General features: G+C 35.0%; 1 protein-coding gene across 1 annotated transcript in view; it reads right to left on the bottom strand.

Annotated features, from left to right (window-relative positions):
• The window catches only part of LOC129941666 (putative uncharacterized protein DDB_G0277255), a 221,598-nt gene that overhangs the window by 69,380 nt on the left and 132,361 nt on the right, over window positions 1–19,857 (bottom strand). Inside the window, 2 exon segments of the mRNA XM_056050360.1 lie at window positions 5,437–5,531; window positions 6,712–6,889. Of these exon segments, the coding sequence (XP_055906335.1) occupies window positions 5,437–5,531; window positions 6,712–6,889 (273 nt within the window).

The following is a 19,857-nucleotide window of genomic DNA, read 5'->3' as shown; positions in this document are numbered from 1 at the left end:
ATAAATTGCCGTTGAAGATCTACCTACATCTGAAGAAATGGCTAGTAAATCTTTAAATAAAATAAAAAGTTCAGGATACAATCGTCAGTGAAGCAGTTTAATGGATAAGAAGTTCCAGGCATGGCATCAGTTATAAAAATAATAAAGAGTGTTGGGAAGAGAACAGAGCCCTAAGGCACACCATCATTAATTAGATTTTCTCAGACTTCAACCCGTCCAATACTAATTGAATTGAACAGCCTTTAAGTCATTTTCTAAACCAACAAAGACTCTATCAAACTCTATCAAAGGCTGTAAAATTTCAAGCTCAATAATAACACTTTTTCCAAGACTTATTTTAGTGGTCGGTAAAATAAAACAATCAGATCAATATAAGTAACGAAAGTCGTAATGCCGGTCTTCGAAAATTGAAATCTAGTGTTTTCATTTTGTTGGCCATCGTATTCTGCAAACAACTAGCAGAGAATTAATACCATTTGGCTTACACCTCCGGACTAGAATTTGTCAATCCATTGCAAGAGGTGTTTGTATTGTCTTGTCCCTATCTTTCTGTATATCGGAAAGGGCTGTTTTTTTTAAACGTGTGGTTTTCAAGAACACAACTTTTTGCCCTATGGGGTCACATGTCAGCGATATGGCGCGGATTATTCTCTTCCAAGGCGTCAATCGTGTCGGGCTTCACCGCGAACATAAGTAACTTCACACAATTCCCCACAAAATAGCCCAGCGGGTAAATGGCACAATATTTGAGGCAAAGTTACATCAACACACAGCGAGATAATTCGGTAACTAATATATCCCTTCAATAAATTGAAGCATCTAAAAGTAATATATTCGCACGATTTGAAAATATTGTTCAGAAATATATTTATTCTGAAATAGGAAACCAAATTGAGCATAAATCAAATGACAGCTGTCAAAAAGACCAACTCCGAAACTTACTGAAAACAACACATTTAAAAAAACACCCTCTACATACATTCAACCAAATTTAAGACACATACTAAAAATACATTTCACATTATTGAAAATTATGTTTTCACAACATTGTTGCGAGAAGATGGATAAGACTCATTTAAAATTTACAAACAACAAAAAACTTACAACCTTTTTACGAAAATCGTGTGAGATTGAAATTCTCACTCTATTCTCGTTGCTTTGAATGAACCATTTTGTTTAATATTTTACAATGTAAAATTTAATAATTTATTTATACACAACTCAGGATCATATCACGTTCTGGTACTTCTAGAACGCTAGTGCCTACCCCTGGGTCATTTAGCAAAAGAGGCTGTGCAATCCTCTAATATGTACACACGAAATCATGCCGCTTTTGGCACGTGTTTCCTCGGCCAAAAAAAAAAATCCTTTCACTCGTTTCCCTCCATAATATTTTTAACTTCCACTCAAAATTTAAGGAGTCCAGGCCAGGGTTGTAAAGTTTGGTAAAAGTAGTACAAATATAGTTACAGCGAGGGAATGAATTTAGTATCTGCCTACTTCCTACCTCACCTGATGGAAGCCCGACGACGACGCAGCATCACATCCCAATGCTTGAGATGGATCAATGATTTGCCAGGCACAAACTCATGTGGGTCACTGTACCAGCAAACCAAAAGAAAGTGTCATGCTAAAATTCAAAATGACCGGACGGACCGTAATACTCGTCCTTTTCATGGAGAGATGCATACGTATAGGAGGTGTACTGAATACAATATGCGACACAGAATACAGCACACATAAAGAAGGAAAGAAAAAGAGAGAGTGATGGGATGGTAGGTAGAATAGCATACTTTTAGGCTCAAAATGTGTTGTATGTGATTTTATGTGTTGGCTTTTATCATGGCTCGTGTGGACCTGCACTGTGGTGTTGTGCTGAGGAATTATTTATCGGATGTTTTCTCATTTCAACTTTTATTTTTATTTGTTTGTTTTATTTTTGAAATTTTACTCGTTTTAAATCGAAACATGTAGAACAAAAATGGAATGGAAATGGTGTAACAGGAAAAACACGGATACACTAATTGGTCAATTTGTAAGCTTTTCGTTGCATACTTTTATCAACAACTAAAAAAATAAAATGAAAGGGAAGACGGGAGAGAGAATGAACCAGAAAGGATAGACAAATGGAAAATATAGTCCTAAATTGATGAATAGAATTAGTTTTTGCAAATGAAGTAACAGGATATTGTGGACAACGAACAGGAACAAATAATTTGCCGGACGCTTTATTTACTCGTATAGTGGTAGAAATAATTTATTTAATAAAAATGTACATGAATACGAGTAGATTTCGAACATTAGTTGTTTATAAATTATTCAGGTCTTATTGGCTTTTGAAAGGCTGTTTTTGGAAATAAATAAATTTATATAGAAGACTAGATAATTATGTTACATGATATAGAGATCTGTTTTCCGTCTCGAATGCTCGATGGTGTAATTAAAATTGTCAGACATCTAAATTTGTTCATTTATTTAAAAAAAATATACATATGTAGTTTGTAAAATAGACGCCTAGCCCTTAAATAACTTCCATTTAGAAACACAAAAATGTTGTAGTTTGGCCCTTTAAATTACATTTATTTGTTGTAATTTTTGTTAAAAATTCGTCGATAACTTTTATTTTCACCAAAAATCGGTAAGGGGTCATTTAGCATTTACAGTGAACAATCAGTATCTATATACAAAGTCATAAGCTTGTTTATACAGTCATGTAATCACATAGAAGTCAATCACCTTTTTTTTTTTACAAAATTCGGCGAATGAGCTTAAGTGACACTTTTAATTATTATTCCAACTTTTTATATTACCAAATCCGACGGAAGAAAGTTGAATGAACTTCGGGAACATACTAATTTAATGAACTGAACTGATATTGCCGAAATCGCAATACTTTTGAGCTTCATACAATTTAAGCAAAATCTAAAGCTAGAAATGCTTCACAATTGTAAGAATAAGGAAAAACAGAAGGTTTAACCGGGCTACAAATCATCGCAGTATGCGCCGCGGCAAGCAGTGTGCGTATGTACACATCAAGGCATTGTATATACGCAAGAATCAGAAGATGCTCTAAACAGTTGCGACAGCACTCCCGTTTAAAGAATAACCAAAGCGCTGACCGGTGCACACAGCTCAAAGCAACACCTGGTGAAACAAGTAGACGGTACTGTGATAAATTCGGTGGATGAGCAAGTCAGAGTGTTTTTAAACCGAGTGTTTGCAGACAATATGCAGCCGATACCTTCTGAAGCGCTTGAACAAAATAATCCCCGAATCCGTACCGCACCTCCCAGTAGAGATGAGATCTTTGCCGCAATTAAACCACTTAAGAACAACAAAGCGGTAGGGCTTGATGGAATTCCCGCAGATCTTTTACAAGTAGCCCAAAAGTCATCAAGCTAACTCCTTCATCCGCTGATAAAAGAAGCTTGGACCACCAAAAGCTTCCCCCATGAGTGAAAGAAGGGATTTATCGTCAAGCTCCCAAAAAAAGGAGATCTAACAAAGTGCGGAAACTGGAAAGGAATGGTTTGTTATATCAGCCGTTGCCAAAATAGGAGTAAAAGTCATACGAATCAGAGAACACTTTGAGGCCACACTCTATGCCAAAGAAGCAGGATTCCGCGCTATATCCTCCTGTATTGATCATACCATAACCCTGCGAATCATTATTGAAGAATGCGTTGAATATCGTTAACAGGGACTATACCTGGTTAGCTTTACGGAGGAGAGGCATCTCAGAAAAACTAATTGCAACATATGATGGATCACAGTGTGACGTTCTGCACGAAGGTAGGTTGTCAGATGGGTCAGGCTGTATTCTGTCGCCAATATTGTTTTGTTGGTGACAAGCGAAGTACTGCGAGCAGCTTTGTCAGGTAGCGGTGGGATCAATTGGACTTTGACATCATATTTAAAGCACTTGGATAACGCGGACGATGTTTGCTTACTCTCTCCTAGGATCATGGATCCCCATCAAATGACAACAAGTGTGGAGAGAGAAGCAGAAGTTGTAGGGCTGAAAATTAATTCCGGCAAAACAGCCTAGGAACTCGATCATCCTCTCAAATAAGTATTTCCTCCAAACCGGTGGAAAAACTGGAGACCTTTCAATACCTTGGAAGTATCGTCTCCATTGAACGCGAAACCGAACAAGACGTCATCTGCGGCATCGAAAAAGCAAAAGCGGCGTTGTCAAAAATTTGGATGAAACAACTCTATCAGCTTAAGAACAAAGCTATGACTGTTTCGCTCAAGTGTCGAATCTGTGCTTTTTTATGGTTGCAGCACTTAGAAGGTTACTTCAGACATAACAAGAAAGCTGCAAACATTCGTGAATAGATGTCTTCGTAAACGTCTAATGGATTGGACATACGCTTCGAAAAGGTAACGACTGCATTGCAGGCCCCAAGTAATGCAGTGAAATCCTCTCACACAAGAAGGAAGAAGAGCTGGACGACCGAGAAGCACATGGCGCAGGACCGTTGTTTCTTTGGGCTAAGAAAGCAATTGACTGGTAAAGTCCTCCTCGAGGGACCAAAGTGTTGCTATATAAGACCCTTATCATCTCCGTCCTGCTATCATGGACTATGACAAAAGCGGATGAAAGCACCTTGGGTCGGTTCGAGAGAAAAGTTATTCGTGTGATCTACGGTCCCGTATGCATCGAAGGGGAGTGGAGTAGAAGATGGTACAACGAGCTGTTCAGCAACGTAGACTTAGACAGAAGAGTGAAAGTCCAACGGCTAAGATGGCTGGGTTACGTAGAGCGCATGGAAACAAATGCTCCGGCTCGGAAATTCTTAGAATCCACACCCACAGGACACCGCAGTAGAGGAAGACCGCGGATTAGGTGACGCGCACAAAGTGGAAAGTGACCTCATCCAACTTGGAGCGCGAAACTGTAAGGAAGTAAGTAAGTAAGTGTCAAATAGGGAGATGTGGGTGGCAGTCATCTGTTTGGCCGTTTTCTTAGTGAATCTTAAATCATACTTGAAAATTCGGCACAAGTTTTCTCCACTGGCTCGAAAACTTTGAGCAAGACTGCACGAAATTTTTCGGGAACACTCTTTTCTGCTCCCACCAGTTCCTTGGAATATCTTCGAGGATGATGAAAAATGTGAAAAAGGTATCCGAAGTTTGTATTTTGATAAAATATTGAATGCGATTTAATTGTGTGCAATGTTTTTAAGAAGATCGAAATGTAAATATTGTGTAAATATTTACTCAATCAAATCTTGATTCCTTACAATCAGCAATCAGCTGATTGTAAAAGCTACTGTCAATCGAAAACTTTTGATCAGCATTGTTTCAATGAAAGTTTAACTGCTTCTAATCTAGTTGCACTCATAACTATTTTTGCGAACGGAATATTATACTTTATACTATATAAAAGTTTTATTGAATAATAATTTGTATGAAAATATGTTCACTCACCTGTTTTTTCAAATTTCCTACAAGTCCTTCAACTTGTTTACCGGAACTAAAGGCTTGTAATAAGCCATTGTGGAAATCATCGTTTCCGTATAAACCTGAAAATAAATATAAAAATTATGAAAAAAATGTGTTATACATTTGTTTTATATTAAAAACTAAATAATCCTAATAACAGTTTTAATTTGGTATTTTCCGCAAAACTGTTTCCTGATTTATCTTTGTAGAAATTAAAATATTAATAGCTTTCCAATAAGGAGTTTCCTTTTGAGTGGTTTGCTATTTGGGAAGTTGTTGCTTTTGAAGCATTTCTATTTGACATTTGACAAATTTCAAACTAAACTATTAATAAGACTAAAATGACAAACGCTTGAACAGTGCATTAAAAATTTTAATATTCCACGACAAAAATGGTGGACAATTTGCGGTCACAATTCTCAAAACTCACAATATTGGTCACTGATATTTAGTAATTTAACATTTTAGGACTTTTTTCTTATGAACCACGTTTAAAGTAATTTCAATTCCAATTACAAACGATCGCTTCAAGCTCTTTAGTATGGAATTCTTGACGAATTGGAAAATTTGATCTGTTTTTGTAACCGCAACCGTGGCGGTCGTGGTTGTTATAGTTTTTCATTTTTAATGGTTTATTTTTTCCTTTACGATGACACAAATAGTAATTGATTGCTCTCAAAAAACAATAAATTTTTATATGTAAATGAAACTTTCAGTTGGAAATCACTTGGCATTTTAGTTTTCAATATTTCAAAATTAAATTTCAATTTCAAAAATGAAATATTTGAAAATCATTTGGCATTTCAAAATCCCAACATTACGTTCGAAATTGATTAAAAAATAGGATTCCTTTCTTATCGAAAACAATCCCATAATTTATTATTTTGTAAGACGACTGACTATAAAAGCTTTTAAACCATATACTTCTGGTACAACTTTCAAATTTCAAACCCTTATGAACAAAATTTAAGCATTTCAACTACACCAAATTATTTAAGCTTGAGTGATTTTAAAAAAGTTCCTACTGTTCTGCTTTTTGAATGAAAAGTTATTTCTAGAAAAAAAAACTTCATACAATTTTATACAGGAAATACGAAAAGACTTAAACAATGAACTGTTTTCCTGTTTCATTCCTATCACAAACAAAAAAGTTATTTCAACAGCAATTTATTTAAAAAAATTAAATAAAAAGCGTTCTTTTGTTTGATCAAAATACAAAATTTAAAAATATAAAAATTTATAAAGATTTAAAAAACTTACCTAAACCAATCGCTGCACAACACATCAATGTGATGATAACCAGTGTGCAGTTTTGACATCTCTGTGCGCTTGGTTTCCTCGGTTTTCGATCACAGCATCTTGTCAATAAATATAGCAGTAAACCAAATAACGATAATATAAGTAATGCGGCGGGGATGGACGCTAATATTCCCAAGCTCTGTAAATAAACAAAAAAAAAACATTTAAAAAACTTTTTCCTAAAAGTTTGACTTTTAAAAAAAGAATCAACAACAAAAACAACAAAATAAATAAAACATAAAAGTTAGTCCATGGTCCATCGAAATGACCTGACGATAACCCCTGTTAGTATGCTACATTCATGCCATGCGGACTTCATTTCAACTCCGAAATACGTGTGAAAAATTACACAAAAATGCTTAACGAAAAACGAACTATGCATATTTGCCTTAGGAAAATAAAGGAACACTATTTCCCTGCATACAATTAGGAGAAAAGGGTTCGTCCTCCTGATGGGTCTCCTGTCCCTGTGTTTGCCTGGGACTGGAACTTTTTGACAGAGACAGAACTATACTGGAACAGCCAGGTATCAGAAAGAGAAACTATGGACTAGAATAAGGAAAAACTTCCTTCAGTGGTCCAGGATAAAGTTGCTTTTATAATGCACCCCATCAATGTTGTCCGTTTGGCAGGCAGGCAGTCAGGCAGGCAAGGTTTGTTGGTCTTGCATATTTTTTCAAACATTCCATTTTATCATTTATACTATAGCTTCCAACCTGCCCTTTTTCCCTCTCATCGCAGTCGATGGCCATCAGCCATATCCGTTTTTCGAAACGTCGTCGTCTCCATCGTCATCGCCGCCGTTGCATTGTACGGATAAGGGAATTGCATAGAAGTTCTGATGTAGTCCTGTATGGATACCCAATTTGGTCTTTAAAAGAATGTGGCTGTTGTTTGTTGTATCCTTGCTATGTCATGTATAATTGGCTTAGAGAATAGTGAAGTTCGATGGACTCCGTTCATTTATTTCTATTTCAACTTCAAAGCATGCAAGCTCAGAATTATCGACTAGTTCTTCTGTTTTCTCTAAACAATACGTTAGCATTTTTTTAAAGTTTGTTTTCTCTTTTTTTTTAAATGCAAGTTTTGTAACTTCTTTTTTTCCCGTTTTGTGTTTGAAAAAAACAGAAAAATTCGGCTACATGGCATAATTAAGATATTTGGTTCACGTGTTCTGGGTTCTGTATTTTTTGTTTATCATTTTCATTCTTTGACGCTGAAAGAAAACAGATGGAACTTTGCTTAACTTAAAAAAGGTTTAAATTAAAGTTGCACAAATGTTGTTTTAGGTTTTTAGTTCGACTCTTACAAAATGTTGAGTGCTAGAATCAAGTGAATAAGCTGAGGATTAGTATGTTTTGCAGTCGGAGTCTGACGAACGACTTGGGTTCAACGATGGTACAGGTTTTGGTAATAGTTATCGTCAAATAAAGGCAAAAAACCTTTACTATTGGGTGAAATTTTGGGTCTTCCTAAAGAAACTTGAAAATATTAATACAATTTGTGAACACACCCTTTAACTAATAACGGCACTCAACATCCATGGTAAAGTACTTAAAAGAGCAATATCTGCTAATTATACAAATTTTCTGCCGAAACTCGAAGGCGATCACAGCAATTTTAAGAGCGTTAAGTGTTATTTTCCATCGTAGTTCTAGCCCTTCTAGAAAGGCAGTAACAAGTTTATTACAAAAATTCGACTTTACACATTCGATTTGTGATGAAACTGTGTCAGTTAGATAAAAGGTTGTTCGGAGTGTCGAAAATTTCGCTGTGGTTCAAGCGTCCGTAGTACATGGTTAAAATCAGTCAATTGCAAGATGTTTTCAAGAATTGAGCATGGCTTAGGGCACATCATGGCTTATTTTGAGCAATGATCTTGGTTTACACCTATACAAGATCGAGCTCACTCAAGAATTAGTCAAGAAGATGGTCAAAGATGTTGATTTTCATCCTTAGTTACGAGCTCATTATTGGTTAAATAAGTTCGTCAATAAGCAAAATATGCCTTTTCGGTCGGGTAGAAATATACATTTTCTTCATGGATCACCATTTATGGCGCGGAGGACTTTCTTTGCAGCTACTTTAAGTAAATGGTTTATGCCAAAGAGCTCGAAGTCATTATCGGATTAGAGGCCTTGGCCAAAATTTGTGCCAGTCTTAAAAAAAATTGTCCAACGAACCAACCGCTGAAAACGTGATCGCAGTGGCCACATGAACCGTTAATAAATGTTTTAACTGATAATAATGTTTTTTTAAATCTCAAATAGTTTTCGCTTTATTTAAAAAAAGTTGACAAATTGGAAAACCCTTTATAATTCAAGGAATAAAAATATGTAAACGAATACAGAATAAACGATTTTTTTTATAAAAGGTTATTTGACACTGACAGCTAATTTTCACTGGAAATCTTCAATACTCGCCTGGAATAAAAACAATAGCTTTACGCTTGAACAATATTCAATAAATCCACCTCGAAGTTATAATTTGAAACGTATTGAAGAGATGCTTGGAAAAAGGTTTCACTTGAACTGAAGAAATGAATTTCAACGACTTCTTGTTGGTGCAGGATATCCACGCCCCATACCACAATCAATCTATTGTTTTCAGCCGTCTTGAAAAAAAATCGAAGGACTTCAAGTTCATATCATCCAAGCAATTACGACAAAAGTAGAGGGCTAAAATTCGACATCTGACAAATTAAGTCGTTAAACCAATTTTTTTTCAGTTCAAAGTCTGAACTGAACGTTCGGTCTCTGTATGGACAGGGTATATATGAGCAGTTGGAACGTGAAATGAAAATACACAACTTGAGTATTCATGGGCTGAGTGAACGACCAACAACAACAGGTTATTGTAGACAAGTGGCAGTAGAAGAGGTCACCCAGTTCAACTATCTGGGAAGCAGATGGGAGCTAGATATCACCAATAGAATATGCTTTCTAAAGTGTGGAACTCCAGGAAAATAACGCTCCGTAACATGTTAAAGATTTTATTGAAACCATCGTAAAATCCGTGCTGCTATATGCCTGCGAAACGTTGAAGTGTTCTGCTGACATCTCGAGGAGGTTCCAAACTCCTGTCAACCGGTGTCTACGTTACATCTTGAACATCCGGTAGCCACTAACCATATGGAAACATGTGATCATCTGTCATGAAGGAAGCTCGGTCCTAAAGCTTGGAGACGTGGTCCCAGCTGAGGTATCGTGCTAGGAATAGAGAGAGATGGAAGGAACTGGTTGCCGCCCTATGCTCCAGGAGGAGTTTAAGTGCTGCTACTAGCATCCGAAAACAAAGATTCATATAAAATCCAGCTCACATAACAACTGAAGCCATTCACAACGTCGTAGATACGTCGAATCAAAATCAAAAAAAAATCAAATGGGGTGGCGCAACAGTCCGTTGTGAACCAGGGCCTAGTGACTTACAACTCTCAACCATTCCTGTGTGCGAGTAATGTTGTCAGGAATGGAGGGGACCTACAATTTTATGCCGAATCCGAACGGCTAGTTTGAGAAAGCACTTTTTCATGACAAGAATTACTCTTGAAGGATTTGTCAATTCCTCGCAAGAGGCAGTACCCGCGAAAATTATTTTTTTTTTTTTTTAAATTAAGGTGGCACAGGCAGGGATTGAACCCAAGACCCCTTGCATGACAGTCCAACGCACTAACCATCATGCCACGGGTACTACAGATACGTCGAATGGGTGCTTGAAAAACAGGCGTTGGACAGCGATTTTTCTAACAAAATTTTCTTCAGCGACGAAGCACATAACAACTGACTCTAGATTTAAAGCCGATAGACTATTTGAAGCCATTGAGTTATGGAGAAGATGTGCTTATCAATTCATTGCAAACTCATTTTCAGCAAAAAAGCTCATTTTTGGCCCTATGCAGTTAGCCAATAAGCGAAATATGCCGACATGCCCAATTTTTGACCACTTTTTGCCGTATGGGGCCCTGTCAGCAAAAACTTGTTGAAAATTCTCTTCCAAGGAATTGTCTAAACCTCCTTTTCAAAGACAAGCGACTTTATATAAACCCACAAAAAATAGGCTAACGTTGATACATTTTTGTAGACCGTACAACTGGCCCACGACGGTAGATAATACGCCCGCCAAAAGTGTCTCTTACGTAAACCCTTAATTTCAGCACTTTAAATTCTCAGGCCTGTTTTTTGAAGGGACATTATACCCATCCCAATGTACAGAGCACACCCTTTTTTCACAAGATATTTCTTAATAAATATTGTCAATATTGGCGTAAGTATAAAGCATCAAAAGTAAAGAGATGCATACTCTGATTGATTGTTGTTTTCCCCTGACGACTTTTTCTCAGAAAGGCGAAACAAAAAAAAATCACAAAAATAAAAAGGACACAAAATTATTAAATTCGCAGTTGCATAAATATTATTATTGTGCTGTGCACTGTAAAGTTGAGGTTATGTAGGTTAAAAGGACATGGACACAGAGACCCATTTCCAAGGAATGGAATATATAGATAGACATTGTATTTTAAATCCACATTTTCTGTTGACGTCATCGACGACGTTATTTCGGTTGGCTGATTATATATTCCTGAATTTATTCTGTGTACATTTTTAAGGTTTTATTGTACCTTGCTACGTTATAATGAAGTCTTTGCCATTGACTTTTGTTTGTATTTTATTTTTATATTGAGTGTGTGGGTGGAATAAAGGTATAAGGATATTTATAATTTGTGATTCTTTTTTTTGAATGAACGCTTCGCTTTTATATAGTTCAAGGGTAGGTAAGTTTTGAAAAAGGAAAAAAGTCTGTCACAGAGATTATTTAAGTTTAAATTGAAACAAAACACTTCAAACTTCAAATATAGGGGTACAAAAATATGAAATGGATCATTCTCTTGGTTCGAACAAATTATAAGAAGTTCTTGTTTTTGTTATTCAATCGGAATGTTCTTTGTGCTTTTTTAATAATAAAGTCATACTGATGAGTAACCAGTCCTCGAGTGAGTCAATACGTTTGAAAATTTTAATGTCATCAGCGTAAATTAAAACAGATGAGTGTATTATAATAGAAGGTAAGTCGTTAAAATACAAAATAAACAGTAAAGGACCTAAGTGGCTACCTTGTGGTATGCCAGAATTGGTATAAAAATATGATGACCGCTCATTCCTAAAAACTACGCTGTATGATCTATTATATAAGTACGATTAACAAACTTATCGTTAAAGCCTTGGGATTTAAGTTTGGAAGTTAATTTTTTTATGGAACAATTTATCAAAGGCCTTACTGAAGTCTGTGAAGACTTAGTCAACTTGTTTCCGTTTTTCAAACGAATCTAAACAAAAAGAACTGAAATAAAAGAGGTTACTAACTGTTGACTTTTTTTAACAAAACCATGTTGACTGTCAGAAATTATAGACTCACAATTAAACGATACGACTTTACAAATAATGGACTCAAATAACTTAGGGATGACGGACAGTTTTGCAATGGGACGATGATTTTTTATTTCATTTTTACTGCCCTTTTTATGTATCGGTCTTATGTACGAACTCTTCCAAATTTCAGGAACAATTAAAGATTTAAGCGATTCATTAAAAAAAATATGAAGAGGATAGGATAAATAGGATGCGCATTTTTTCAAGATATAATATGGTACACCATCTGGACCAGGGAAAAATTAACTTCTGAGCTAGCGGAAGAAAGGGTGAGAGTAACCACATCCAGGGACACACCTCAGGGTGGAGTTCTCTCACCTCTACTTTGGGTTCTTGTCATGAAAGGCATACTCTCTAAATTGAAATCAAGTGGAGTAAGGATAATGGCCTACGTTGATGATCTTTCATTACTAGCGACTGGCAAGTCCCTACCCACTATCAGTGAACAAACCGAATACGGCCTCTCTTTACTAACAGTCTCAAAATTCCTGATTTTAAAATACCTTCAATTGAAGGCTGCCCTCTTAAAATCTCTGATCACGCAAAGTATCTCAGTGTGATCTTAGATACAAAATTTAACTGGGGCCTGAACACCAAAGATAGATTCAAAAAGGCATCGATTGCTTTTTACTCCAATAGAATTTTCGGGAAAAACTGGGGACCAAACCCTAAAATTATCAGATGGATTTATTCGGAAATAATTAGACCAATACTAACCTATGGTAATTTGGTATGGTGAAAAGCTTTAGAAAAGAGCACGAATCTGAAAACTTTGACAAAAATTCAAAGACTTGCGTGCACTGGCATTACGGGAGCAATAAGATCCACTCCAACTGCGGGACTGGAAGTTATGCTCAATCTAATTCCCCTAGAATCCCTTGTTTAAGAATCTGCGGCCAATAGTACCCTGAGACTTAGTCAAACTAAAGTCTGGATAAACAGTTTCATAGGACATGCTTCATAAAGTTGTGGGTCATAGTACTACAACAGACTATAAAATACCCGAACTTGATTTTCATAAACCATTCCAGGCTGCCATCCCAAGCAGAGAGGAATGGATAGATAATATACCATACTCCAGTGAGTCATCAATAGCTATTTATACTGATGGCTCTAAAATGGACACTGGTGTAGGGGCAGGCTTCTATTCTAAAGCTCTCAAGTTAACCGCATCGCTTAGGCTTCCAAACTACAGTAACGTCTTCCAAGCGGAGGTCCTGCCAGTGACAAAAGCTGCTAAAAAGGTATCAATGATGGCGATACCAAGAGCTGATATCACCTTTTACATTGATAGCCAAGCAGCAATAAAACCGAAAACTGCTATTGAGGTAAAATCAAAGCTTGTTTTATGCTGCCGCGAAGAGCTTAAGGTTCTTGGCGCATAGCACAACTTTAGACTCTGATGCGTCCCAGGCCACAGCGATATACTAGGCAACGAGAAAGCCATAAGGGTTAATGCTTGACGTAAGCCAAGCTCAGCTATTTAGCACCCCTACCTGGAAAACAGGATATCTCAAAAAGAATAACTACCAAGGCCGATGAAAGGTGGAACCTTCTTAACACCTGCGGCACTACAACAAAGATCTGGCCCTGTTTTAACAAACAAAGAACGAAAAGCACTATGCAGCTACACATTATCACCGAACATAATCTGTTAGGTTATGACATAGCATTAATGTCCAAGTTCCAAGTTCTCAAACAAATGATTCCAGTTAACATTACATAACAGGTTGAAAAGTTCATTAAGTCTGCGTTTTTTTAAATAAAAATTCAAGACTTTCTTTGAAGCAATTAGGAACATCAGTATATATTAGGACAGACGAATTTTGTATGATCGAAACAAAGTCATTTACAAATAAAACAAATAGAATAGGACCAAGGTATCTACCCTGGGGAACACCAGAATTCACAACAAATGAACTTGAACACTTATTACGAAATTTAACACTTTAACTTCTATCTTGCAAATATGAGGAGACCCAGTTTATGAATAAGACGTTAAGACCTTGCTGTGATAGTTTTAAAAGTAATATTTTCTGACACAATTTGTCAAAGGCCTTGCTAAAATCAGTAAATATACAATCTACTTGTTCACGTTTTTTTAAAAACATCTAAACAAAAGGGCGTAAAGTTAAACAGGTTAGTAACAGTTGAACGTTTTTTAACAAACCTATGCTGGTTATCACAGATAATTGAACTGCAGTGAAAAGAAAGGACGCTAAATACGATTGACTCAAAGAGTTTAGGTATCACAGATAGTTTAGCAATAGTTCGGTAGTATATTATTTTGTTTTAGGACCTTTTTTGTGTACTAGTATTATGAAGGAACTCTTCCAGATAAAAGGAAACAGCCAGTTACTTAACGACGTGTTGAAAAGAACACATAACGGATGTTTCTTTAAAATGGATGATGGTACACCGTGTCGGGACCAGGACTAAAACATTCGTCAAGTTGTAGGATACTATTAAAGACAGTGTCTTCACTTATAAGGAAATTGATAGAATTTTAGCGGGGACAATTTGAAACAGTGGTAGATGTGTTAGGAAAACTAATAGTATTATGATCTACAAGAGCATCTTTGAAGTAGTTTTCGTCATTAAGTTAGGGTACCCACATGCTTTCTTCTTACGATCAACGAAATTCCAATAACTGTCAGGATTTTTGTAAGGTTTATTTCAATTTTCTGAACTTGAAGTTTTATTTTTCAATTTTGAATAAAGTCAATTTATGTATAATTTTTAATACAAAAACCTCAACTTAAATTTAGAACAATTTCTATGTGTAAAAGTAGGGCGGGCAATGAGTTGAGAACAATCTCGGTCTTGTCTCGTCGAACTGAGATAAGACTAGACAATACTACTTTTTAAGTTTCTGAGACGAACCGAAACGATCTTTTTGACGTTGAAATAGCATTTTATTGGTATTGTATTGATCTTTCGAAAATGTTTGTGTATACTGTAGACGTGCCTCATGGATCCGTTCTTTGCCCAATACTTTACTGTTTTTGCTGTTTAAAAAACTCCAATAAAGTTTTTTTTAACTCTGATTTACCGAAAACCACCCTAGTCGATTCCAACCTAGGGGAGTAAGTTAACTCTGCAAATAAATAATAAAGATGTTTTTTTCAGATGAGGCAGAGTTGTTTTTTTTTGTTGCAAGGACCGCTCCAAAAAAGATGTATTTTTTTTTTCATAAATCCTCAAAGGATCAAAGAGGGTATTATAATATTTATAAAAAGAAACACTATACTACGAGTAACTACAAAAATAATTATGCACAACAAAACAACTGTAGTAGCAGTATTGAAGTCCTTTTGGTCATTGTTAATTATTACAACATTTCATGATGGTGGAAGTAATATAATTAAGCTCATCCTGTGAAGAGCTTTACTTTTCCTTGAATTTTTAACTGTTACCACACGATGGCAGGAGAGAGCGGCATTCATCGCATCAACATTCAAACAACACGGCAAACACCAATAAGCATCTTTTGCATTATATGCCTACGAATGGGAACGAACGAACGAACTTTTATTTCAAATATCAACGGTGAATTGCGGTATGGTGGTGAATATAACGAATGGTCCAGCCGATCGGCCTTCCAAACGGAAATGGCATACACAAATTATTACATTTGAGTGCGTATGTACAAGTTCATAATAATTGATTCAACGAATGCCTTCAACTATACTGATATTGCCTCTGCCACTGCCAATGCCAGCTTGTAGACCTGTAAGCCACACAAATGGCGTAAATGTCAAATGTCAGTTCGAGATGGCCGATTTGCGATTGTGCAATTTATAATACAGTGGCCACGACCTGTCGGAAGCAATTGGGCAAATGTGTTGTTCATAACTGTTGATGCACATCAATGTGATGGGGTTAAACTTCATATTATACTTACCTACACTTTGTTTGCATATACAGCTATGGCCATAAAAATGAGAACAATTCTGATTTTTGAGTTAAAATGCGTTTTTCACATCATAAAAAAACTTATTAACTTTACTAAACTAATTTTATGAGTAATTTATAATTAAGTTGGTGAAAATAAGAAGAATTTTTTTTTTAAATTGTCTTGTTTATTTTAAAATGTCAAATGTTTAGTTTGAATTTGAATCTGTTTTTTTTTTTTTTAATATGCCACATAGCAATAGTAGAAGCGAAACACATCTTGAACCCAATTAAGAATGCATGCTAGAGACACATCCATACAATTATCAGTATTTTGTTGATTCTATGAAAAATAGACTTAAGTTAATTAAATTCAATTATAAAGGTTTTCAACTTAATGCACAATACTATTCTTTCTTCTAAAAATGTACTACACTAAATAAACACGGATTTTTCGCTGGAGAACCAACCTTAAAAAATCTTTTAGTTTTCAGTAAATAGGTATTAAGCTGTTTTAAGAGTGTATAGCAAAGAATTGTTATTTACACGGACTTTGCCAAAGCCAAAAATCTATGGTGGACAGGTTAGAACATATTAATTTTCATTCTAATATTTTGAATTTGCTTCAATCTTATTTATCGAACCGTGTTTAATATGTTCTTATACAACATTTTATGTCTCACTAAATACACGTTTACTCTGGTGTTCTTCAAGGAAGCCACCTAGGACCGCTTTTATTTTTATTTACTACTAAATATTCTGTTACATTACTTTAAATATATTTCTGATGGTTGGTAGGTTGTAAGAAAGAATAATTATCTATTTTTAAAATATAGCTTAAAATGCCAATTTTTTTTATTTTTTCGCAAGATGGGAGACTCCTCTTTAATTCTTATAAAATTGATGACAAACTTCTTTCCAAAATAGATGAAAAAAGATCTTGGCGTTTTATTTGATACAAAACTTAATCTACACATTAATTTCACAGTAGCTTAAGCTAGTTCTTTGCTAGGATTTATATTCAGAGCCCCTTCTACAAAACAAGTTAGGAGAGGATTGAAAACATTCATAAACGTTTCTCAAGGTTAGTAGTTTATCATTTAAACGGCTTACTTAAAACTACCAAAATTTGATAGACTTACTTAAGGTCTTGGGATCATGTGCAATTTGAAGTTTAAATACACTGTACAGTAATTGGACTTCGATATCTTGACTTCCAATATTATAGTTTTCGAAAATCCCTAATTGAGATCCATTAACAGAATATTTAGGTACAGTCAAACTTCACTATAACGAACTTCTACATAACGAAGATCTGTCTATTACGAATTGATTTTGAGTACACATCTTTTTGGTGTGTTTTGATCTCCTTATAACACATTTCCATAAAGCGAATTCTTCTCTACAACGAACAAATTTTGTTGGTGGAAATTCAAATCTCATATGTTTTTGTTTCGACATAACGATTTTTTTCAAATAACTTTCTGTTAAAAACAACAGCAGAGAAAAAAAGGGGATTTTCCCAAGATTTTAAATGTAAGTATTCTATGTTCAGGCTTTTCTCTTGAGAAAAAGTTGTTGATAATTAATAAAGTTGGAGGATTGACTAAAAACTAAGAAATGTTGAAGACGAGGAATAAAGCACTAAACAAAACAGACTTCGAAAATGTCTTTTCAAGGGTATTAATGATGCAATGCTAAAATGGATAACCGCCGCCGCTCGTGTTAGGAATCTTCCTATCTCTGGACTATTGATGTGACAAAAAGCCAAAGGGTTCGCCAATGCAATGGGACACGAAGAATTCGAAGCAAGTACAGGATGGTTGGACAAGTTTAAGAAACGGCACGGAATCGTTCAAAAAACCCTAGGTTGGGAAAGTGCAGATGTCAACACACAAGAACGTGATGATGGGGTTATATATGTTTTGCCACGATTGGTAATTTTTTTTTAGCAAAAACGACATATTTAATGGTGATGAGACTGGTTTAATAAAATAAAACGCTGGCATTTAAAAATAAGAAATAATTTGGTGAAAAACTAAGAAAAGAGAGAATTACTGTCCTTGTAGCAAGCAATATGACTTGGTGCTTAAATTGCTTGTTATAGGGAAGGCCAAAATCCAAGATGTTTTAAGAGAATAAAATCTTTGGATTTAGATTATGAGTTCAACAAAAAAGCATGGATGACAAGTGAATTTTTTACAAAATGGCTTTAAAAGTTGGTCAAAAAATTTGCTTCGCAAAAGAGGAAGGTTCTTTTTCTTTGTTGATAACTGCACGGCGCATCTTAAGAATATAAGAGATACATTGAAAGACATTAAGCTTGCCTATTTTGCTCCCAACATGACTTCTTTACTTTAGCCAATGGACCAAGGCATTATCTAGAACTTAAAACAATATAGCAGAAATCCTATTTTGACGAATATATTGACACAAATGGACGAGAGCAAACCTGTTTCGGCCATAGACTTGATACAAGCCGTTCAAAATCTAAGCGAAGTATGGAATGTAAAATTCAAACCAAAAACAAATTTTTCGAAAGATGGCATGAAGCCTCATTGGGATGAAGAGGACTTCCTTTCAATATCTGATTTAGCTGCTCTACATACGTCATTTAGAGCAGTAGCAAAAAATATTGCAGTGTTTTGGAAAATCGTGGAGTTGAACTTATATCCGGTATGTATATTATTTTATTAGTTATCTTACGTGCATTGATATCTACACATTCTAAACATAATGCTAAATAAATGTGTGATGTACTTACATAACCTTTTTTTCACAAATTCCGATAAAGATAAAGAAGAATTAACTTGTCAAGACGAATTGGCGGATACCGATAGAATTTCTTCATCAATTGACGTGTTTCGAACCTTTCTGGAGATGAAGAGTAACGTACCGACTTATTTATTTGAATCTCTCAATTTATTAGACGATTTTGTTGAAAAAAAAATGGAAGAATGTAATCCAAACTAAAATCTATGACTTCTTTAAATAAAAGTAAAAACAAAAAAATTCTGTATAACTAATTTTCTATATAACGACGTAATTTTCTGGTCCCGTGCAAATTCACTAAAGGGAAGTTTGACTGTACTATTTAAATTAAATGATAGAATTTTAGATTTATTCTTTCACACAAGTGCTAAAGAACATAATTACCAAACAAATTTAGTTTTGTTCCTATTATTTTGACCATAGCTGTATAAATACTCGCATACAGTTAATTTAAGTATTTCAAAATTGAAGTTCAATTCCATTTCATTTGTTCATGGCATTCAAAGGGATTGAATGGGTTTTCTCTTTGTAAATGGTTCATGTTTATTTATTGCAGAGAAAAGTAGAAAATTTACTATACAAATGTTTTTGTTGCATATTGTGAAAATAACTTAAGTGGAAGAGCAGAGATTTTAAATTGATCAAAATAATTTTGAAATTGACTTTTAAAGGGATGTCCCAGAGCTGATTTAAAAAAAAAATAGAAAAAGAGATAAGTTCACTGATGTATATAAAACCATGTGTACGTAGTTTTTTCAGCAGAATTGAAATATATGCAAGTTGTATAAATGCGGTTAGTCTTTTGAAATTGAATTCAAGTATAAGAGAATAAAAGAACCAATTTAAGTGTTTTATGGTTGAAGTAATAGTACATCGTTCCTTAGAGATATTATTTTTGAGTTTAAGCAAATAGTATTCTTGTTGACATAAGGACCCGCAGTTTGATGAGGTTATGTTCAAAATATTGTCAAGGATCAATTACAGAAAATTCGAAACTGCTTTTACTATATATAGG

The sequence above is a fragment of the Eupeodes corollae genome, chromosome 1, assembly GCF_945859685.1.
Source record: "Eupeodes corollae chromosome 1, idEupCoro1.1, whole genome shotgun sequence".
NCBI classification, from domain to species: Eukaryota; Metazoa; Arthropoda; class Insecta; order Diptera; family Syrphidae; genus Eupeodes; species Eupeodes corollae.
This window is presented reverse-complemented; position numbering and strand designations above follow the sequence as displayed.